Consider the following 21,659-nt stretch of genomic DNA (forward strand, 5'->3'; position numbering starts at 1 on the left):
ATAAAGATTATCAAGTAGAATAATACAAACAATTGATAAGAGGCGAGACATTTCCATAACCTTGAATACTGTCAGAACAGATGAGATTCCGAGCAGACTATAGCAAGAGCGATAGCAGAGACGGAAAGGAGTAAATTACAATAATCTACTATCATTAATTCAGACAAAGCCTTCAATAAATATGGACTTCCAGACACTGACATGCACTTTCAGAACTGTAACTATTCCATTTGGGTTTTGTAGTATCTTAATCCTCCATTTCCTTTAAACGGAAAGATGCAATCACCATGGATTTACCATTAATGTCTGAATAAATATTTTTCACCTTTGAACCCTTAAAATACTAGCTTCAACTTGAAGCAACTTACTAGTCTGTAGAAGGGATTTCATAAAATGTCAGTTTTCGAGTAGTTTAATCATTCAGCAGTGACATTTCTACTTTTTGAGCAGATTTCAAGCCCTGTTATTGTGGTTGTGTATATGTGAATGTTATCTGGAACCATACTGTCTCTCTGGCTTAATATATTATTATAAATTAATTTGTACAAATGGATCTGGAGAAAAGAGAATAGGAGAGGATTTTGTTGAATGAAACAAGGAGCAGTTTTTGGACATTTTTTCTTTTTATAGAAATTTTAGCATTCATGTTTGTAGGAATTAGTTCTATTTTGTTTAGTAGCTTAAAAGCTAATGTAGTACTACAAAGTATTGTTTACCTCCTGCTCCTTCTGTCTCCTCCTCATTAGTACTAACTACTAAATCCAGCATGCATTGCTCCTGCTCAGCTCCTCCCAGCCACTTCCCAGGCCCTCAAGATTAGTTGTAATAAACAATGATGCAGTATTTAAAGATAGTCACTAACGGTCCTCTCTATAGGTCTCCCATGCAACAACACCGCTGAGCTAAAACCTAACTTAGTAGCTACTTAGTTAGGTTTTAGCTCAGCAGTGTTGTTGCATGGGAGACCTATAAAGAGGACCGTTAGTGACTATATTTAAAGTGAACCAGTAGACAGCATATGACTAAATCACACTCTCCTCTCTCTGCTTTCCCCTTCACAGAGGGGAAGGGTGATAGTACCCCGATACCCTGATTTCTGGGGATGGAAATGCTGTGACTGACTCACAGACCACAGAGCCCTTAAATTGGCACGCGAGTGCTCTGTGAGTGAACATTGTTGATACACGCTAGTGTTATTACAACCTAGAGCCTGGTGACCCTATCTCGCTTCCCTAAGTCTAAAACTGGGGCCTGGGGATAAATGTCACATAATTCCTTTCCCCACATACTGGGACCATGATCTAGCTGTACTGGTATCTCTTTTGGAGATGAAGGGATAAAAATAATAAATCTAAAATCTCCATCCCTGACAAAACACTGCCAGAGACCATTAAGTTTCGGTCTACCTCTTACTGTCAACCACTGACTGTTATTTTTAGGGTGGAAATTTAGGGTGTTATTTAGGCTATATTCACACTGCCGTTGCCCGCTACGGTACGGTACGGGCGGGCAACGGCAGTGTACGGGGAGAGGAGGAGGAGGTGAGCGCAGCTCACCCCCACCCCTCTCCATAGCAACCTATGGCGCACGGCGCCGTATTACGGGAAAAGATAGGACAGGTCCTATCTTTTTCCCGGGTACGGAACGGTACGGTGCTGCACGTGTGTGGCACCGTACCACTCCCGTAGGATGCCGTGCACCCATAGAAGTGTATGGGGGACGTATATCGGCCGTATATACGTCCCCGTTACGTTAGTGTGAATGTAGCCTTAGGGTGGAAAATTATCCATCTGTTTTAAAGAGTGTTAATAAAAATTACATTTTAAGTGACTAATGGGTATAAACTGTCCCTAACTGGACACATTTCCTCTCTTTGCTCCACATTGCTATACATGTGGCTGCTTTTACACTACAGATGCAGTAGGAGAACAGAGGATGTTTATGAAGCAGTGTAGGTCACACCCATGAAGGCAAGGATATTACGAAACAGATTTAGGTCTTATGCACACGACCATCTATGGTGGCCATTTCCCATTTTAGTCTCACAAATTGCAGCTAGCTCACGGCTGCCATTGACTGTCATTATCTGTTTTGCATGGTCAAGGTGCATTAAGTTCTCCACCTGGCTGCAATGAGCCACAAACGTTTCCCTGTTTGCAGCCCATTATGTCACTTGATGAAGTGACTCAGACTTAATTCATATACACATGCCTCCTCCCTGAGCTCCAGACACCTTCTTTTTAGGGAACCTTTTACCGGGGACCTCATTTTCACTAAAGACAGGTTGCAGAAATCCATCACACCTGCAGTGCAAATATGACTTTCTGCTTTCTCTAAGCATGAGAATTACAATATAATTGTGTGCTATAACTTACCTTTCACCCTGACCGAATGTGTAGTACCAGGGGTTGGGCTTTGGTTTGGATGCATTTCAAAAAACATTTGACTTGTCTGTGCTGCAGACGCCTCAGTTTTTGACCCCCACCTTTGTGCTCCTGTACAGCTCCTCCCTCCAGCTCCTTGAGTTCAAAGCCTTTTAGCTGACATCCTGTACAGGAGCACATATGTGGGGGCTAGGAGCTGAGCAGCCTGCAGAACAGGCAAGTCACAGCAGTGTAGAGAAGCAATCACTTCCCCTGCCTCAAAGGATATCCTGCAGGGTCACAGGAAGAGCCAGAATCCCATTACAGCTGCATTGCAAATATTGCAGTCTGCAGCACAGACAAGTCAAATGTTGTTTTTTGAAATGCATTCAAACCAAAGCCCAACCCCTGGGACTACACAGAGAATTCTTCCAGGCTGAAGGTAAGTTACAACACACAATTATATTGTAATGCAAATGCTTAGAGAAGGCAAAAAGGCATATTTGTAATGTGGCTGTAATGGACTTTTGCATATTTTCTTAGTTAAAAAGAGGTCCCTGGCGCCTTTAAGTGAATAGAGCAGAGGAGCTTAATACAGCCACTGGGTGTCCACATACAAACAAATATATTAAACAGACATCCTGTAAAAAGAAAGATAACATAATAATGTTGTTTGGAAAAAAATATGTTTTTTTTTAAACCAGGAAATGTGAAGGAGGATTCATGTATAGATGACAGATTAGCAGACTCTAATTTAGAAGAAGTTTCTCAACATATTTCTGTATATATATTATACCATATTATACTATTTTATCACCCAAGTTGAAACAGTTTTAACTGTACAACAGTTCTGGGGCCCCTCTGTGAAGGAGCTGGAGGGAGCAGCTATACAGGATTACATCGAGGAATGGAGGAATTAACTAACGGAGCAAACATATAGAAAGTTGTCATGGAACTGCTAGATGCATTGCAGTTCACACATATATGTGCAGTATTCTCACAAAAAAAAAACAGTTTGAGCTCAATTGCAATTTTATCCCCAAATTTCTATTAACATTTATTTAGGAGCAAATCTTTAATTTCAGTTATACAATCCAGAGAAGTAAGCAGCACTCCGAGACAGCAATGGTCAGGTGATGAAAAAAAGTGTTCCTTTCATTCCATGCTTCAAAAGTACAGTGAGGTACAGCAACGTTTCGGCTCCAGGGAGCCCTTGAAAAAGGCTCCCTGGAGCCGAAACGTTGCTGTACCTCACTGTACTTTTGAAGCATGGAATAAAAGGAACACTTTTTTTCATCACCTGACCATTGCTGTCTCGGAGTGCTGCTTACTTCTCTGGATTGTATTGTTGGAGGACCTGGGGCCCGGTCCCAGTAAGCGTGCACCCACCGCCATACTTGGATCTTTTTTAAGTGTGCTGCTTTTGCATTTCCTTGAGGGTTTAATTTCAGTTAGTTACAATTTTAAGAGCACAACTTACTTTTTGCTTTAATTTTATTTTGAGGGTGCTTAGAAGTACTCCTCACCATTGAGCCTCTATGAGCCCATTCACTTTACATGCCTCTATCAATTAGATAATCACATCATTAATTTTATACTTCATGTCTAGTAGTTTGTATAACTTTCCGATAATAGTGTTTAAACGTATATTCAAGTGTTTATATAATACTTGAACTTCATAAAATGAAAGAAGAACCATGATCTACAGTATTGGCTTAAATCCATGATTACACTCATTAGTCATTAGTAAATTAAAATGATAGTTAGTAAATGTATGCTTTGCTTCAAATTAGATATATTGGGGCACATTTACTAAGGGCTTTTTTGCCTGACTTTCCACTTTCTTTTATGTGCAAACTTCTTGCACAGGTGTGTAAGAAGTGCCTGCACCAGTTTTGTGTTACACATGACAGTTTTGTGGCACGGCTGCAGTATGCCTCATGTGACACAAATTTCTGAATTGAAGGGGGCGTTCCGGCTTAGTCGGACCATGGGCCAGATTTAACATGCAAATACCGACATGTGTTGCATGTCCTATGTTAAAGGTGCACCAAAAAAAGTGCTGCACTCTGTCGGGGCAGTGCAGGGAACACCAGATTCATGCAAAACATGTGCCAGAAATCATGAATCTAGTGCCCTCTGTACACTACAAAGGCAAGCTGCACATGGCGCAGTTTGCACAGTTCTTAGTAAGTGTGCGCCATTTTATCATTTTGCATAATTTTTGAAGTAGTATACTCAAAGTAGCTGATTACCTTTTAGCATTGTCTTCAGTGTTTGGGGATCAAGTGTATAAGCTAATTTATTTCCTAATATAGCTATTAACCCATCTCACAGCAATTAAAGGGGTTCACTCACAAAGTAATTTATCCCATATTCATAAGATTTATGAATTATAGACCCAGAAAGCTTTCATTTAAAATAATGGGGTTCTCTTATAAAAACCTCTGAATAGAGCCCTGGTAACACAGAAACATTGATGCTCCAATAATTTGGAATCTCATAGACAGATGAGCACTGTACCTGTTTATCTTTGGTATTCAAATAGAAATAAATCAAACCTATCTTATCTACAGCACAACTTACCCACATCTCTCAGAACAGGGGCGGGCAATTAATTTTCCCACAGGGCCACAAGAAAAACTGGAATTTTTTTAGAGCAGAAGTCCCCAACCGCCGGTCCGCGGACCAAGACCGGGCCGTTGGAGTTTATCAGCCGGGCCGCAGCGCTGGTGACAGCTAGCTCCACGGCCATGCGCCTGGTCAGAGCTCGCTCTGTGTGGATTTATAATGTTTTCTGCGATAGCCATGACAGCTCGCAGCTCCCAGCAGAGAACATTATGCAGGACAGGGTGGGGCGTCGGGCGGGTCTTAGTGACGCAGCCCTCCACAGCACAGCATGGTACCTGTTGTACGTCACGGGGCGGGTCTTAGTGACGCAGTCCTCCCGCACAGCATGGTGTGTTCCTGACAGGGTGGGGCGGCAGGCTCTCCTTACTGACACGCCCCGGCAGAACATGTTATGTGGGGCGTGCTGGGGCAGCAGACTGGCTTCAGTGACGCGGCTCCCGGTACCGGTGTTCAGTGTGTAGCGCTGCTAAGCAGCAGCGCTGTATACACTGACGCTCAATGTACAATGCTGCTACTTAGCAGCGCTGTACACAGAGGTCCCGCCAGTATCCTCCCCATACAGTGCTGTCTGGTGCATATAGCAGTGCTAGTAGCCATGCTGTACACTGAAACTGGGTTTTCTGCCATGACAACAGCAAAAACGAGATTACGGAGTAGACTGGACATAAGGAACACACTTCAGGTTTCACTGTCTCCCATCACCCCTAGATGGGACCGTCTTGTTGCAGGAAAACAAGCCCAGTGCTCCCACTGATTCAGGGAAACAAGCCTGGTGCTCCCACTCATTCTGAACCTATGGTAAGTTGAATCACATTCTCATTATAAATGTCATAATTATATGATAAGTATGCACTAAGCTCCACCCCTCCATAACCCCACCCTCTATGACCAAAGCCCCGCCCCCACCCCCACCAGACCATGGAAAACTGGTCTAGCTTAAAGCCGGTCCCTGGTGCAAAAAAGGTTGGGGACCTCTGTTTTAGAGGGCTGGACTACTATAGTCCCCTCAGTTTTACCCAATACCTAATGCGCCACTCATTACGTCCCATTCATTATGCCCACTATTATTACACCCACATTCATCATCCCTCTCTTAATGGCCCCTTTAATTATGCCCCATTTATAATTCTCTCTCCATTATACCCCCTTTTATTATCCCTCATTTATTATGACCACTTTTATTATATCCCCCCTCCTTTTCTCCTATATGCCCCTTTTTATAATGCTCCCTCTTTTTGAACCCCTTTCCATTCTTCCTTTGTATGACAGTGAAGGTTTTAATTTAAAAAAAACCCCACAAAACTCACCTTTCCTCTGGTCTGGTCTCTCCGGTCTTCTGTCTTCAGTAAGGTATCCAGTGCTGGCAACACAGTGATGACATTGTGTTGCCAGCACTAGGAGAGGTGCTGTGCATAGTGGCTCAACAGGGAGTGAATTACTCCTTGTTCAACCACACAAAAAGCACAATCAGCGGCAGCAGCGCACAAAACAGAAGCATGACTAATGCATCTGGCTTGTGCGCAGCCGCAGGCCACATTCTCCATACATACCGGTTTAGTATTTTTGATCTGCCAAAATGCCCACTCTCTGTTGTGATAGTTGTGACCAAAATTATGGTGGGCAGTCACATAGGTCACTATACTCAGGCAACAATACTCAGCAGGTCAGATGTGGTCTGTGAGCCACATCATGCCCAGAAAATAAGTTGTCTATGTAGGAAAACCCATCAAACTATTACGTTCTGGATACAATGTGAGATCGTTAACCAATCCCTCTGTATGTTAATGGTTATGGTAAATATAAATGATCTGGCAAATTATTTTTTTTGCCAATCTTCAGAAGTGTTTTATATGTAAACAGTGAATCTTATTTGTCATGCTCTTTGCCTTTGCCTTCTTGAAAGATCTTGAATATTAGGCATTGGTGCCTGCGATGCTGGGTATGTAGTGTTTATGTTGAATTCTTATTATAAATACTTAAATAGTATTATTTATAATAAAAAAGTCATCATTCCAAAAATTAGACAAAGGAAAAAGCAATACTGAATAGGGATAGTGAACCATTGGTTTATCTGCTAAAGTGACAGACCTTGTCATCACAATTGAATACATGTTGAAATGCGACAGTTGCTGAATCGCTCTCATATATTGTCATTGAAATAAGAAAAAATATTATTAAAAAAGTATAGCTATCTGATACACAGTGTAGATAAGGTGTTTCTTAGTGTAGTGCTCTTTTAGAATTGGTCTGGTCCATGGCTAGATCACATGAATAGCAAACAGACTCACTGTTCTACACTGCACCTTTTGTCTCTTCTTAACCCCTGACCCAACCTGAACCTTTTTCGTTTTTGCGTTTTTCTTTTTTCACTCCCCACCTTCAAAAATTCATAACTTTTTTATATTTCCATTAAAAAAGCTGTGTGAGCTTGTTTTTGTGTAACAAATTGCAATTCATGGTGGCTGTATTTAATATCCTATGCCATGTACTGAGAAGTAGGGATAAATTCTAAATGCAGTGAAATTTGTGAAAAAATGCATTTGTGCCAATTTCTTGTGGGCTTGGTTTTTACAGCTTTCACTGTGCACCCCAAATTGCATGTCTATTTTATTATTTGAATTGGTACTATTAAGGGGATACCAAATTTGTATAGGTTTTATAATGTTTCATACATTTACAAAAATTAAAACCACTGGTACAAAAAAAAAAATCTCCATTTTCCCAGCTTCTGGCGCTAATACCTTTTTCATACTTCAGTGTACAGATCTGTTTGTGGTATCATTTTTTGCAACCTTTGATGTTTTCAATGAGACCTATTTTTCAGACCCCCGAGGGTTCAACCATATACTACAGTATAGCCGTATATGGGGATTTTCCACATCATCTTCGCATATAATAAATAAATGGGTTAAAAATGAGACCACCTCTGGTCTTTGAACCCAAGACTATCATAGTAACAGATCACTTCTCCCCGATGATGTCACGGGGATCGATGATTTAGGCCAACATTGTTGTGCCCATGCGCAGCCAGCTTTATTTAATGCCACTGCAGCTTTGCCGGTTGTGATTGAAAAGATAACACCACAATCAATGCTTGCATCATGAGCCCTCTCCAAACACCCACAACCGACTTGTGGCTAAGTAATATGTCATGAAGTCTCAGTATTGAATGGGCAATATAGTTTCTGGTTGAGCCTCCATAAACCAGCATGTATTAATTAAACACTCATGTAAATTGGTGGTGGGGGAACTGAATTTATAGGCCACTCAAAGAGTAGTCTGCCAATATGTAGCTGTTATAGAAAACAAGGACACCACTTGGACACCTGCCCCAACATGTGCTTATGTGCAGAAATAGAAAAAGGGATGGTTTATTTTAAACATGTATTGTTATAAATATTGTATATATGCATATTAAGTAAACTACAGTATTGATAAGGTATGAAAGAGTTAATAATAAATGAAAAAGTAAAAGAGCTATTGAGCTCAGAGTGATAATAAATAACCCAATAGCTTAGGCAGACATGGCCTTCTGTGGAGGTAAAGAAAGCATCATCATTGTCTGGAGCTCTGAGTCATTGAGGAATAGAGCTTTGTGATTGTGTCTGCTTCTACAGATATTAATGATGCAGACAGGCTTGTGTTACTAGGACAATATGGCGAGAAAACTTTAAACTAGGTCATTATTCTTAGGTGAAAAATTTCCCTTTTATAATTCCAACAGAAGCTAGCTTAAGGAACACTTCTATCAGACTATATTACTGTTAGTTTTTCCATGGTTCATATTTTTATGTTAAGGCATACAAGGGCAATGTCAAAATCTTATTTTATAGATGCATAAAAACATGAACATACATAGTGTACTAAACCAAAAATGAAATTACCATTGACATTACTGAGGTAATGGATCGTGAGCAAGGCCTCCCTTTCAATGAAACATGAAAACTAATGAGGTGGTGCCCTGATTCATGCAACTTCTCTCATCGCTTTACAGTAAATAAAAACAAGCAGAATAAAATCTTACACCAAAACTGAAATATTCTCATGGACATTTTCTTTTGGGAAGCTGATGATTACTTATTTTGCTCGCAGCACAGAAAACAACAGTCCCATACGTCAAAGTCTGTCAAGATTTCTCAGCATAGAGTTTTCCTAAAGTTTTGATACATAGTTCTTTGAGAAAACAGAATGCAGAGTTATAGTACATGCCACTGTTTATATCACACAAACTTTTTAATGCCCATTTCAATGCACTTGAATGAGAACTAAACTAAAATTCAGCTTCAATGTAATTTGCCTGCAAATTATGCAAACAATCTAAAATCTTTATAGAAAAAGGTAAGCAACAAGTCCAGCAGCACCAAGATTGCCAAGTAACTTTGTGGGTGCAAACCCCAATATCCTGGTCTTGACACACCAGACGAATATATCCAAGAAAAAAATGAGACTGCACTCCAAGGTAAATGTGAAAAAACGGATGGGAGCTTTATTAGCCCAAGTGCTAATAAATATCTTAAATTGATTGTCCAGCAAGAAAACAAAATGGAACTTCATATTAATATAAATATATGATAAATGATTTATACTTTTATCTCATTTCCTCCTTCCAGGTGCCTATGTACTGCAGGTTAAAGCAACAGATGCAGATGATCCTACATACGGAAGCAGTGCCAGAGTGGTTTACAGCATTCTTCAGGGACAACCTTATTTTTCTATTGATCCTAAGACAGGTACAATAGTTATAGTGCATGTTTTCATTTATGGATTGTTAACACCCTGATGCTTAAATGAAGTAATGTGTTTTAGTAAATAAAAAGCAAAATCTAACTTGCCCAGTGTGCCAAATAAATGCCCAGCGTCTCCAATTGTTGTATTTCCCAAAGCATTGACCACCAATTACTAGGGCTCAGTGGTGACCAATACACAAATGGCATGTCCCTGACTATCCTCAACTTTGTAACGAAATACATTGCTGTATTTAAGAAGTAAGGTATTGAACGTGGATATCCCCTCTTCACTGATTTCCAGGATCGTGGTGCCCCAATGAGCATTTAAAGGAATCTTTTTGGTGTGTGTGTTTCTACCTTACACTGACCCAAAGTATTTGTAATGCATTAAGCTCCAGAATCAAATGGTAACCTTTTCATTGACCTTGTCATCCTAACATTGACACTAAACATGGTAGTAGGGGACAGTCTCATTTAGTCATGCATTCATAGCACTAAATTGCATCCTGTGAATTGTGGCTGACCTGTTCCTTTCTGTCTGATATCATACTAATGCCTTTCTACAACCCACATCTTTTTGGATTTAGCTTGATGTTTATATGACTAGTTGAAGCTCCTCCCATCCCCCTCACTAGTTAAGGTACATTTGCTTATGCCTATATAATGTTTTGAAAGCTCAAAACTAAAAATTTACTGTGGGGCACAATAAGAAAACATCATAGGGGGACATGTATCTTTATTTGTGCTAGTTAAATTGTCTAATTTTTGCGCCTTTTGACGTTTTTGTGACTTTTCACTGCCACTTTTGTTGTCAGTATACCTTGGTCTGCACCTTGTGCAGTGCCTTATGTATCTTTATTTTCCAGATGTTCTAAGTGACTTTTCACTTATGTCCAGGGCAGGTTTAAAGGAAGTTTTTTTTTTGTTTTTTTTTTCATGGAACCTGTTTTAACATGTACATTTTAATTATTTCACATGCTTTAAATATTTAACATTTTGCACATTAACCTGTTTTTTTTTAATTCCTAAATTTTTGCATTTACATGTTTTTAAAATAATGATTGGTTACTTCTAAGGATGAAGTCACACACGGCATTTTGGTTGTGTTTTGAAACACATTACAGCAGTTCAGCAGAGGTGAATTGCCTAATTACATTACTGTTAAGATTTGCATTTACAAACCACAATGTAAGCGCAATGTTAACGCACACGTTATCACCGAGTTAACACATGTTAAGATTTGCGTTTTGTAAATGCACCTGTTTACAGTAATATAATTAGGCAAATCACCTCTCCTCAGCTGATGTAATGTCTTTCAAAACGCAATGAAAATGCAACCAAATAGCAACGTGTAACCGCACCGCATGTGTGACTGCAGCCTCATATGTGGTCACCTCCCAGGGGTGCGACTATAGTGCTTAAAAATGCAGGACGCCCTTGATGTATATGCAATTCTGATGTGATGTATGTTTGTATTTTCACTTTAAAATTTTAATAAAAATAAATTTAAAAATAAAATGCAGGACGCAGACTCAAATCCAAAATTTACAATAGTGTCCATTCCTGTATATAACCCCTCACATGGCTTGTGTCGATGTGGATTTGAGACATTTGCAACAAAAAGTCTCAAAAAGAAGCCAAAATTTGCACCTGCCAGTATAGGAAAAACTAAACATGTATCATAAGAAAAAAGACATGATCATACATAAGGCACAAAAGCGGAAAAAAACTATCATACATGTCCCCCATAGTATCATAAGGTAGATAAGGTTGAAAAAGGGTACAGTTCCTACCTTTATAGCCTACAGCAATTGAACCATTAGAAGGGAAACAAAAACCCATATGAGATTGATACCAATTAGTCTGATGTAGGGAAAATATATATTTTTTTATTTTATTTCATTACAGGAAACTGAGCAATTTTTCAAAGAACTTTTTTTATTACAATAAAGCTGGAAAACTATGTAATTGCAGAGCAATTTTACACTTTTGGCACTTTCATTGTATTTTTTGCCATGATTTTTTGCAAAGTTGGTCACTAGCGCTAGAAAATTGTATGTCTTCCACCATCCTTTTTAAAGCCATAACTGAACCCTGAGCTATAGAGTAAAGGTTGACAAGTGAGTACTCCTTCCACTGCCAACTGGCACTTCCTTGTTGTGACCTGATATAAAGCAAGAAAGACTGCTTGGTTGCCATGTTGTCAGGACCAGCATTAGCTCTGTCTTTGCCTATAGCTAAACAATTTATTTTCCTAGAACCTTCATTGTACATTGCTTCACTATTATTGCATGTCCTAATTATTAATAATTTCAGAAGTTACAGCAAATTCCTGGATATGACAGAAATATGGCCAAGTACGGAAAATCTTCAAAGGGTCTTGCAGTGGCTCTGCATCAAACTAATTGTTGTGTAGTATGTGTATGTGATAATTTTGCATAGATGAATTTAGTATTTAGACTGACAGTGTCTTTTATACTTCTTGTATGAATAATTAAGCTAATTTACAGTTTCATAAGCAAGAATTTGCTGCCGATAAGACTGTGCCGAAAATATATTTAGAAAAGTACAGCTTGTATTCATTTTCCCATCATACAAAATAGTGTTTAATACCTCATCCACAAACCTTTAAGCTAATTTCCATGAAGTGAAAAAAAAATATTTCAGGGTTTTGGGTCATTTAGATACATAAATATAATGTTTATGTGGGTCCTTGAAGACACTTTTTGTGGCACTTAAAGATAGATTATTTGGTGGCCTGATCTTTGAAACAGACTCCGGATGTTTTAATCCATTAGATGTTACAGGTAATATTTGGCAGCACGGTTTCAGATACAGTGAAATTTATACTTTGAAACTGAAATCAAAGTGTGACATGGTGTTACATGCATATGTCTCCCTCATTAACATGACATGAAAGTTAAAATTGCAATTTAGAAGTGTGCTTCTGTCCCTGTGGTCTAGTCATCCTGAAATCATCCCCGATCAAAACATATAAACATAGAAATATCATTCTAATTGTTTTAAAATGTACTAGATACCCTTGATATAATCCCTACTGTTATATAAAATGTCTACTTTGGTTTATTATTGGTATGTGCCTAATAAAAACAGCAGTCTATTGTATCATATATTGCAGTTTCTCATTGTACACTTTTTTGAAAGGTGTCATCAGAACAGCTTTACCAAACATGGACCGAGAAGTTAAGGAACAATATCAAGTACTTATCCAAGCAAAGGACATGGGAGGGCAACTTGGTGGCTTGGCAGGCACCACCACTGTAAACATAACACTTACTGATGTCAATGACAATCCACCTAGGTTTCCCAAAAGTAAGTTTTTATTCCAAGATTATTCATAACATAGTTTCTTCATTTCTTTTTTTTTACTGTTTTTGAAATGGAAATGGGCAAAGCATCATCTGTGCTGTGAGAGTGACATAGAACTGACCTTTTACATGGAGAAAAGTCAGATACGATGTGCCCTTTATGTGGTGCATGCATTAGGAACTAATAATAAAATATGTGACATTACTTCCAATTCCTGATGATCCAGTTTACTTCAACATGATTAGTAACCTCAGGCTTTTCTCTTCTACATTTATCTGTTTCATTTCTTGGATCTCAAAGACCTGCAGACCTAAATTTTCCCCTGACAATATCTGTGCTGCTATTGAGTCCAAGCTCTCTCTTGCAAAATAGTATTATAATATTAACAGTCTCACAGTATATAGGAATTACATAAATAGCCTAAAAGATTATTGTATTCTGTTTTTGTGTTGTATATTTGTTATCTTTTATACATATCTGCATTGACTAATCATTTAGCAAAGTCTTTAAAACCTGCTGATAAATTGATCTGATCACGTTACACTATCGAACAGTAATGTCATATTTGCATCCAGATCACTTACATAAATGGCCTTATGTATAAAACTGGATGTGTCACCTACATCAGCCATCGGATAACTGCTTTTAATTTACCTTATCAGGTTTAAAAATGTGTAATGTAATCCAATAGAATACCAAGGGCAAAATCTAGTCTGCATCTGTTTTGAGGTCTAGAAAACCACAGTAATTCACAGTGAAACCATGTGAGGTGCTCTGTCTTGCTGCAATCTCCACTTATAATAGTCCCCTAACATTGCTGAGAACAAACAGCATAACTAAATTAATATATTAGCTGTAAATAAATCTACACTAGCCTTTTCTTTTCTACATTATGGCCTATTATGTGGCACTTGAATTGCAAGTGAAAGAAAAGAACAGTTCCCCCGATGTGGCAATAGGAGTGACTAATGGACACAGCCTGGAGCCGACTGAAGTCTCCAGGGCCTGCTAATCACCTATTACTATTGAACCCTGTGTGCAGCAGCAGAGCACATTCATAGTTTCATTGTAAATGAGGTCGGAAAAGAACGCAGGTCTACCAAGTCCAATTTATAAGATTAGCAAAATGTTTTCTTTCCCCATTACACATTATGGGGCACATTTACTAAGGGTCCGCGGCCCGCGATTCTGTCAGGTTCCCCGAATATTTCCTTTTTGGGCTGAATTTCCCTGGGTTTTTGGTGCACGCGATCAAATTGTGGCGCATATGCGACAGCTTGCATGCGACAGAAATTGGGGGGCGTGCCGTCTGACAAACCGACTGATTCGTACAAACCACAGAATTTTAAAACGAAATTGTGTCGCAAGATCAAGCACTTGCATGCACCAGGAAGAAGAAGGTGAATTTCGGCGGACCTCAGCGGGGAAGCAGCACATAAAGGAAATTGGGCAACAACCTTAGTGAATCACGGCACACCCGAATCCTCTTCGGACAACGCACAACAGGGATCGCGACAGGACTGGGTAAGTAAGTCTGCCCCTATATGTTTTATCAAGGCCCTTCTTGAACATGTGCAAAGTTTCAGCCATCACAACCTCTTGTGCGGAGACTCCCAAAGTCTCACTGCTCTTACAGTAAAGAATCCCAATGGCTCTGGTAGAACTGCCTTTTCTCTAGGTGTAGAGAATGCCCTCTTGTCTCTGCCTCAGGCCTAGAGAAAGAGAGCTTAGAATCATCTGCAAATATTGAAACTCTACTGTGTAAACTCTACTCGACTGTGTATAAAGAAGGGGCCCAATATTAATCCCAGTGGCACCTCACCAGTAACTTTCACCTAAGCTGAAAATGTGCCATTAATGACAACCCTCTGTTTTCTATCCTAGTCCTAGCAGTCTCATACTTTGCTCCAACCTATTATGCAGTTTTAACATTGAAATGAATTTGAAATACTCTCACTGGGAAGCCTAATTTCTCTAGCAGAAAACATGCACTTATGCAGATCTGTAAACATTTATGAAAAAAATAAATATATATAGAGAAGAAACATTCGCTTTATCATTTTGATATAAACTAAACATTTTTTATTTAAGCTAAATAAATGTACGCTTATATATTTTTGGTCCTTATAATTCAGTTTTATGCTTGGGTCCATTTTCTAAGAATCCCTCTTAGAAATATCTGCATGTATAACCAAGGTCACACTATATGATGTATTAGGATGTAAGATGCTCAAGGTTAACATATACTTGGTGGACTACATGACTGGAATATTAAAAAAGATGATGCTGTTTGCCTCAAGTATACACACTGCAAGTCAATAAACAATATAAATCAGTAAACCATATATGAATGGAAAGGAACTACATTTGGGAAACACATTTCAATATGTTTTATGTTCTATCAATGAAATATTTGATAAAAGTGTGTTCCAAACAGAACACACATAGGCTGCAGCACTCTTCATTTCATTCTATGATGCAGGGATTTAATTAGGAGAATAATTATGTCCCATCTGACCTATGGTTATTTCCCTACGTACACAGCTTATCTGTAACATTCATGTTGCTGGGCACCATATTTGATGTCCAAGAAATGAACCTGTGGCTATTTTCAGAGGTATGCCATCTCAGAATGTGTTTGCATTTGCCATAATATAACAACTTTTCGGTTGTCTTTTCTTCTTTTATTCCTTCTAGAAATTTTGTACAATAAAAACACACACTTGTTGATTTAGCTATGAATTTCTAGCAGGTATAATAAGTAAAAATAATACCACCTAGAGTTGTAAGAAATAATAGCCCTGAATAGTTACTCCAACTATTTACTAATGAACATTTGTCAAAAAAGGTGACAGGTCTTTAAAGGGAAACTGTCTGCTCCCTGGGTACACATACCTTACATCTTGGAGCTGTGTCTTGAATTATAAGTATACTTATATTGAGAAGTTCCATGATCACAATGCAGAGATTTTCATTTTTATTTTTATGCATATTAATATTTTAAGGCACCATGGGAATTGCTCATGAGTTTCACTGTAGCTTCCCAAAACCTTCCTCTTTGCCTTTCTTGACATTGACCTTTGGCCTCTATGTAAACTATGTAAGTGAGGGTTTTGAAGTCACAAATGTATGATTCTTATTCATAGGGCACAGCCTTCCTGGATCCCAATTTGTCAAACAGTGTTTTAACACTTCAAAGTGGTTTCCTGGCTATATATTCATTGGCATTTACAAAGGTTAATTATATCACAATGGTGGGGTTCTGATACTTGGAGAGAAGTACATTCAGAGACTCAAATGAAATGGCATTGGGCTGTTTTAAAATGATATTATTGGGAAATATCTCATAGCTCAATGTAAAGCACATGGGCTTAGCACATATCCTTCAACTTCATCGATGTGGAAGATGTCAGGGTGTTGAACAAGGCATATAAATATCCACAGTAAATGAATATTATGTTATCAGAAAGTTAATTCAACATAGAGTTAATTCTAAACCATCTTGTATCTCTCTCGGTAAAAAAGAAGCTATATGCAGAACATAAATATTATTGTTTAATGAAAAGTTATACAATTTTCCATTTCTGTATAAATTCCTCATGGTTTTCTAGATCTTTGCTTGCTGTTCTAAAATTGTATAATTCCTTCCAATGGTTAGCAATCTATCCCTGGTCATGTCATGTCACTCAGGTGCATGGCTCACTATAACACACAGCTTTAATTACTCTCTGTGTTATAACGAGCCTTGCAACTGTGTGATATCACATGATCATGGACAGATTTCAATCTGCTGGAAATAAACACAAAAGCTTTCATAAGAATGACAGCTGGCAGAGATCTATAACTGCAATGAATTGATAGAAAAGGTATATTTATAACTATATGGAAACGTTTTGAGCATTTAAACAATAACATTCATTTGCGAAAACAGGAATATCCTTTTAAGCACCATCTAAATACAGTAACATTTCTTATTTTATATTCACAGCAAATGGATATAGAAATCTAAAATACAGTTACTCATAGTCACTATCTCTGTCTTTTCCTGCTCCTTTCACAAATGATTGATGACTGTTGTATACATATTTATAGCTCCGCAAGGATTGCTCAGATGGTCATCTGCCTTCTAAATATAGTAGACGTATAACACTGAGTACATTGCTTGCTTTGTTGTTTTTAGCTCAATCATCCATTAAATAGGGCAGTTTTGCACTCTTAGTTATGCTAGAGCACCAGTGTGTAAATGAAAAATGGTGAATTGTATACAGCCCAACATATGTAGGAAAAGTTAAATTGATCTCCTGGTTGCACTTCATTAATACTATAAAGCTACGGGTATGTCAGTGTTCTATACACTGGTTATTAGCACCATATTATTAATGTATTATGATAACATCTGCTACATCTATGTTTATTACAATTTTCCTTTTTTAAACTTGGGAAGGAGGTGAGATATAGAAAGGTGGGGAAGGGGAGACCAAATAGCGCTCATAGAGTAGTAAGGTTGTAAAGTGCGGTAATGGTTAGGACAATTAGAGAGAGACTCACCGGGTTTGGTTGTGCTCCGTTAGGCACAACTCTAATGTAGGTATGAAAAGTTGGATGTATAGTCTTTCCTGGTGCTGCCTGTGGACAAGGGTAGACAAGATGCGGTTGCCAAACTGGTCTAGAAGCGAATATGGTATAGCAGGAGTGGTACTTGTCACGGTTGGCGCACACGGAATTCTCACATGCACAGAATATTAGGTGAAGGATTTTTATTCTGTATCTTGGGTACACACCGCCTAATATGACTCCTTTATCAAGTGGGTAGATACTAAAAGGACATAAAACATATATACAAATGTATCAGAAAAAGGAGGGGGGGGGGTTGGTAAAATCACGTGTTACAAAAATGATCACATATAGTATGACAACATGTTGCGTCCCAGTGGTACAAAGCCGTAAAGCTACATGCACCATGTGAATGCATGAGTAGATAACTATTAAATCATGATGTAAAAAAAAAAAATATATATAAAACAATACATGAAAAACAATAAATGAATAATTCATAATAAACATTAATTTAGCGGAGCACATGAGGAAATTGCTGAACAAGCTGATGGAAAAATACAAAGCTATATAAATGAATAAATATATATTAACAAATAAATGATTAAAGCACTCACCGGCCACTTTATTAGGTACACCTGTCCAACTGCTCGTTAACACTTAATTTCTAATCAGCCAATCACATGGCGGCAACTCAGTGCATTTAGGCATGTAGACATGGTCAAGAAAATCTCCTGCAGTTCAAACCGAGCATCAGTATGGGGAAGAAAGGTGATTTGAGTGCCTTTGAACGTGGCATGGTTGTTGGTGCCAGAAGGGCTGGTCTTTCAGAAACTGCTGATCCACTGGGATTTTCACGCACAACCATCTCTAGGGTTTACAGAGAATGGTCCGAAAAAGAAAAAACATCCAGTGAGCGGCAGTTCTGTGGGCGGAATTGCCTTGTTGATGCCAGAGTTCAGAGGAAAATGGGCAGACTGGTTTGGGCTGATAGAAAGGCAACAGTGACTCAAATCGCCACCCGTTACAACCAAGGTAGGCAGAAGAGCATCTCTGAACACACAGTACGTCGAACTTTGAGGCAGATGGGCTACAGCAGCAGAAACAGCACACCGGGTGCCACTCCTTTCAGCTAAGAACAGGAAACTGAGGCTACAATTTGCACAAGCTCATCGAAATTGGACAGTAGAAGATTGGAAAAACGTTGCCTGGTCTGATGAGTCTCGATTTCTGCTGCAACATTCGGATGGTAGGGTCAGAATTTGACGTCAACAACATGAAAACATCTGCAATAGTAAAGGTTAAAAAGAGAAAAAGTCAGGTAACAGCTCACCCCTTGACGACTGTAGTCTTTTCAAGGTATTAGTCCAGGCCAGGTGCACGGTGTATCCCCTATCACTGGTCCGGAAATTCGCAGTGATGCATGATAGTGGCAAGAGGCTTAAAAAGCAAAAAGGAAAGCGGGGAATCCAGCATCCGTACACAGAGAATCCAAAGTAGACGACTGTTTAAAAAGTAATTCCAAAATTTTTATTCTTCAAAGTTAAAAAGTGCTTGTGCATAGACATGGGCACAAGAAAGCATGCAGTGCGAGACACAAAAATTGGCAGAGGTAACGCGTTTTGGACTTTTTTGCGTGTTAGTCCTTAGTCATACCATACACACAAAACATCTGCAAGTTGTTCTCTACACATATTGTTCTTCAAATACTATTGCGGAGAACACCGTTCTGCACGCATGTCTCCGGAGCAGATCGCAGATGTTCGCGAACATCTGCAATCTGTTCTGCAGTGTTCTTTCAGTGTTCTTTCAGTGAAAACATCTGCACTGAACAGTGCTCATTTAGTTTGTAATTTTACTGAAAAATGATTTCAATAGGGCTCGTTACTCGAACCGAGCACTCGAGCATCGGGAAATGTTTGGCTCGAGTAACGAGCACCCGAGCATTTTAGTGCTCGCTCATCTCTAATTATAACTTTTCTGTCTGTTAGGTGTTAAGGTGAGTCTTGTCCTCCACAGATATAGAAAATGCTAATGAATGTTAATTAATTATAGATGATAAGATTAGGTTAAACAGTCAGCATGTTTCTGATCTCTGTGGATCATGTGGACAATGCTTGGGGTGACATCTAATCATTTTGTGAATTGATCTATCTGGAGGTTCAGTCTTACAGACAATGTTTTAATAATATTTTAAACTTTTTAACAATATTTTACAATATTTAGTGATAAGTAATTATAATCTTTATCACATAATTTTGACATGATTATTCTGTCTTCACTAGGTATATTTCACTTAAAAGTACCTGAGACTTCACAAGTGGGGTCACCAATTGGGAGGATACGTGCAGTGGACCCTGACTATGGGAAAAATGCAGAAATTGAGTACAATATTGTACCTGGAGATGGTGGGAATCTCTTTGATATCATTACAGACAATGAAACACAGGAAGGAATTTTAATGCTGAAAAAGGTCGGTCACAATACAAAATGTAATTATTATTAACATTTCTGTATCATTTATAGAAAGCCAACATAATTTGCAGAACTAGATGGCGACTTTATCCCTTGGTCCTTGTTTCCACTTGAGCACACATTCTATGGCTTACTCAAGTGTTTAGACTGTGGAAAGCATATTGCAAATAAAACCTATACAAACACTGAAAGAAAACTTCATGCAGATATTAACTTACCATGTATTTCAGCAGAATAATACTCGAGTGTATAAGAAATTAACACCTTTCCGATGCTCCCTGCAGGTCCTCTGGTGCCTCTTCGGTTCTTCTTTGGGTGCCTGTGCAATTCCGGGCGCGCACAATCAATGATGTTGGCAACCGGCTGACATCATTGTGTGTGCCCACCATGTGCTGGGACCCGAAGAGGAGTCATATGACCCTAAGAGCACCTGAAGAGGACCTGTGGTCCTCGGAAAATTGAGTGCAGTGTTAATTTATTTCATTAAAGGCTTGGCATACTCGGGGAAGGGGTTTGCCGGCTTTATACTTGGGAGGATGGGCTGGCTATATAGTGCAGGGGCAGGCTTTATACTGGGAGGCAGGGGCTGGTAGGCTATATACTGGGGGACAGGGCTGGCAGGCTTTATACTGAAGCATATGGGCTGGTCAGCTTTATACCGGCTGGATGATGTGACCAATGCATTTCCCACGCTAGGCTTATATTCAAGTCAATAGGTTTTCCAATTTTTTTGTGTTAAAATTAGGTACCTCGGCTTATACTCGGGTTGGCTTATACTCAAGTATATACAGTATAAGGATCAAACCATGTTACCCAGTGATGCAGGATACAGTAAAAATAACACTCCAAGTTTTGAATCGGATGTCAAGCTTTGGATCTGGCCCCACATACCAAAAACCCATCAGGCCATCCCCATTTAAGTCTAGAATAATGTGCACACATAAAATGTCTATGCAATAAATATATAATAAACACAAGTCAACCAGCATTGAATATACCATACACATAAATATATATCACCCAGATAAATATTTACCAGCAGTGAATATACTGCACATAACTCCATATTGGCAATACATGTACTGCACACCATAGCTACATATCAGGCAGAGATATAAATCACTTACTGTTTTAAGTAGCTTCTGCTGCAGTCTCCTTTCCCTGTGTTAGGTTTTTCTCACAGCTAACAATTCTTCCCCATTAGGTATAGAATGATGACTTCTCCACCCCTGATTTATGCTGTTGGCTTTTAAAGAGTTAACACCAGCAATTGGTGCTATCGTTTAAATTCCTGAACCTAGACTTTTGGCCCAGGTTTGGCTGAACCCACTGATCCCTCTGTCTCTTACTAGCTCACAAGCTCTTACTAACACTTATGTAAAAACCTGCAAAGAAAAGGTCCTGATTTATTCCCCTTGATACCAGGCGTCCCAAATTATAGGTTCACTGTGCCTTGCATCACAGTCAGCTTGGTCATATAAACCCCCAATAATATCGGTGGGTAACATCCAAACCCACAACTTTTAGTCTCTGAGACTTATTAGCATGTAAGTCCCACATAGATAATTAACCATGGGCA

The 21,659-nt window shown here is 38.9% G+C and overlaps 1 protein-coding gene across 6 annotated transcripts in view; it reads left to right on the top strand.

Moving 5' to 3' along the window:
- CDH12 (cadherin 12) overlaps window positions 1-21,659 on the top strand; it is a 508,006-nt gene that overhangs the window by 454,957 nt on the left and 31,390 nt on the right. For all 6 annotated transcript variants that reach the window (XM_072152753.1, XM_072152755.1, XM_072152752.1 and 3 more), the window contains 3 exons: window positions 9,605-9,724; window positions 12,887-13,054; window positions 19,891-20,078. In XM_072152753.1, the coding sequence (XP_072008854.1) occupies window positions 9,605-9,724; window positions 12,887-13,054; window positions 19,891-20,078 (476 nt within the window). The remainder of the gene's footprint in view (window positions 1-9,604; window positions 9,725-12,886; window positions 13,055-19,890; window positions 20,079-21,659) is intronic.

This window comes from Engystomops pustulosus, chromosome 5, assembly GCF_040894005.1.
Source record: "Engystomops pustulosus chromosome 5, aEngPut4.maternal, whole genome shotgun sequence".
Taxonomy (NCBI): Eukaryota; Metazoa; Chordata; class Amphibia; order Anura; family Leptodactylidae; genus Engystomops; species Engystomops pustulosus.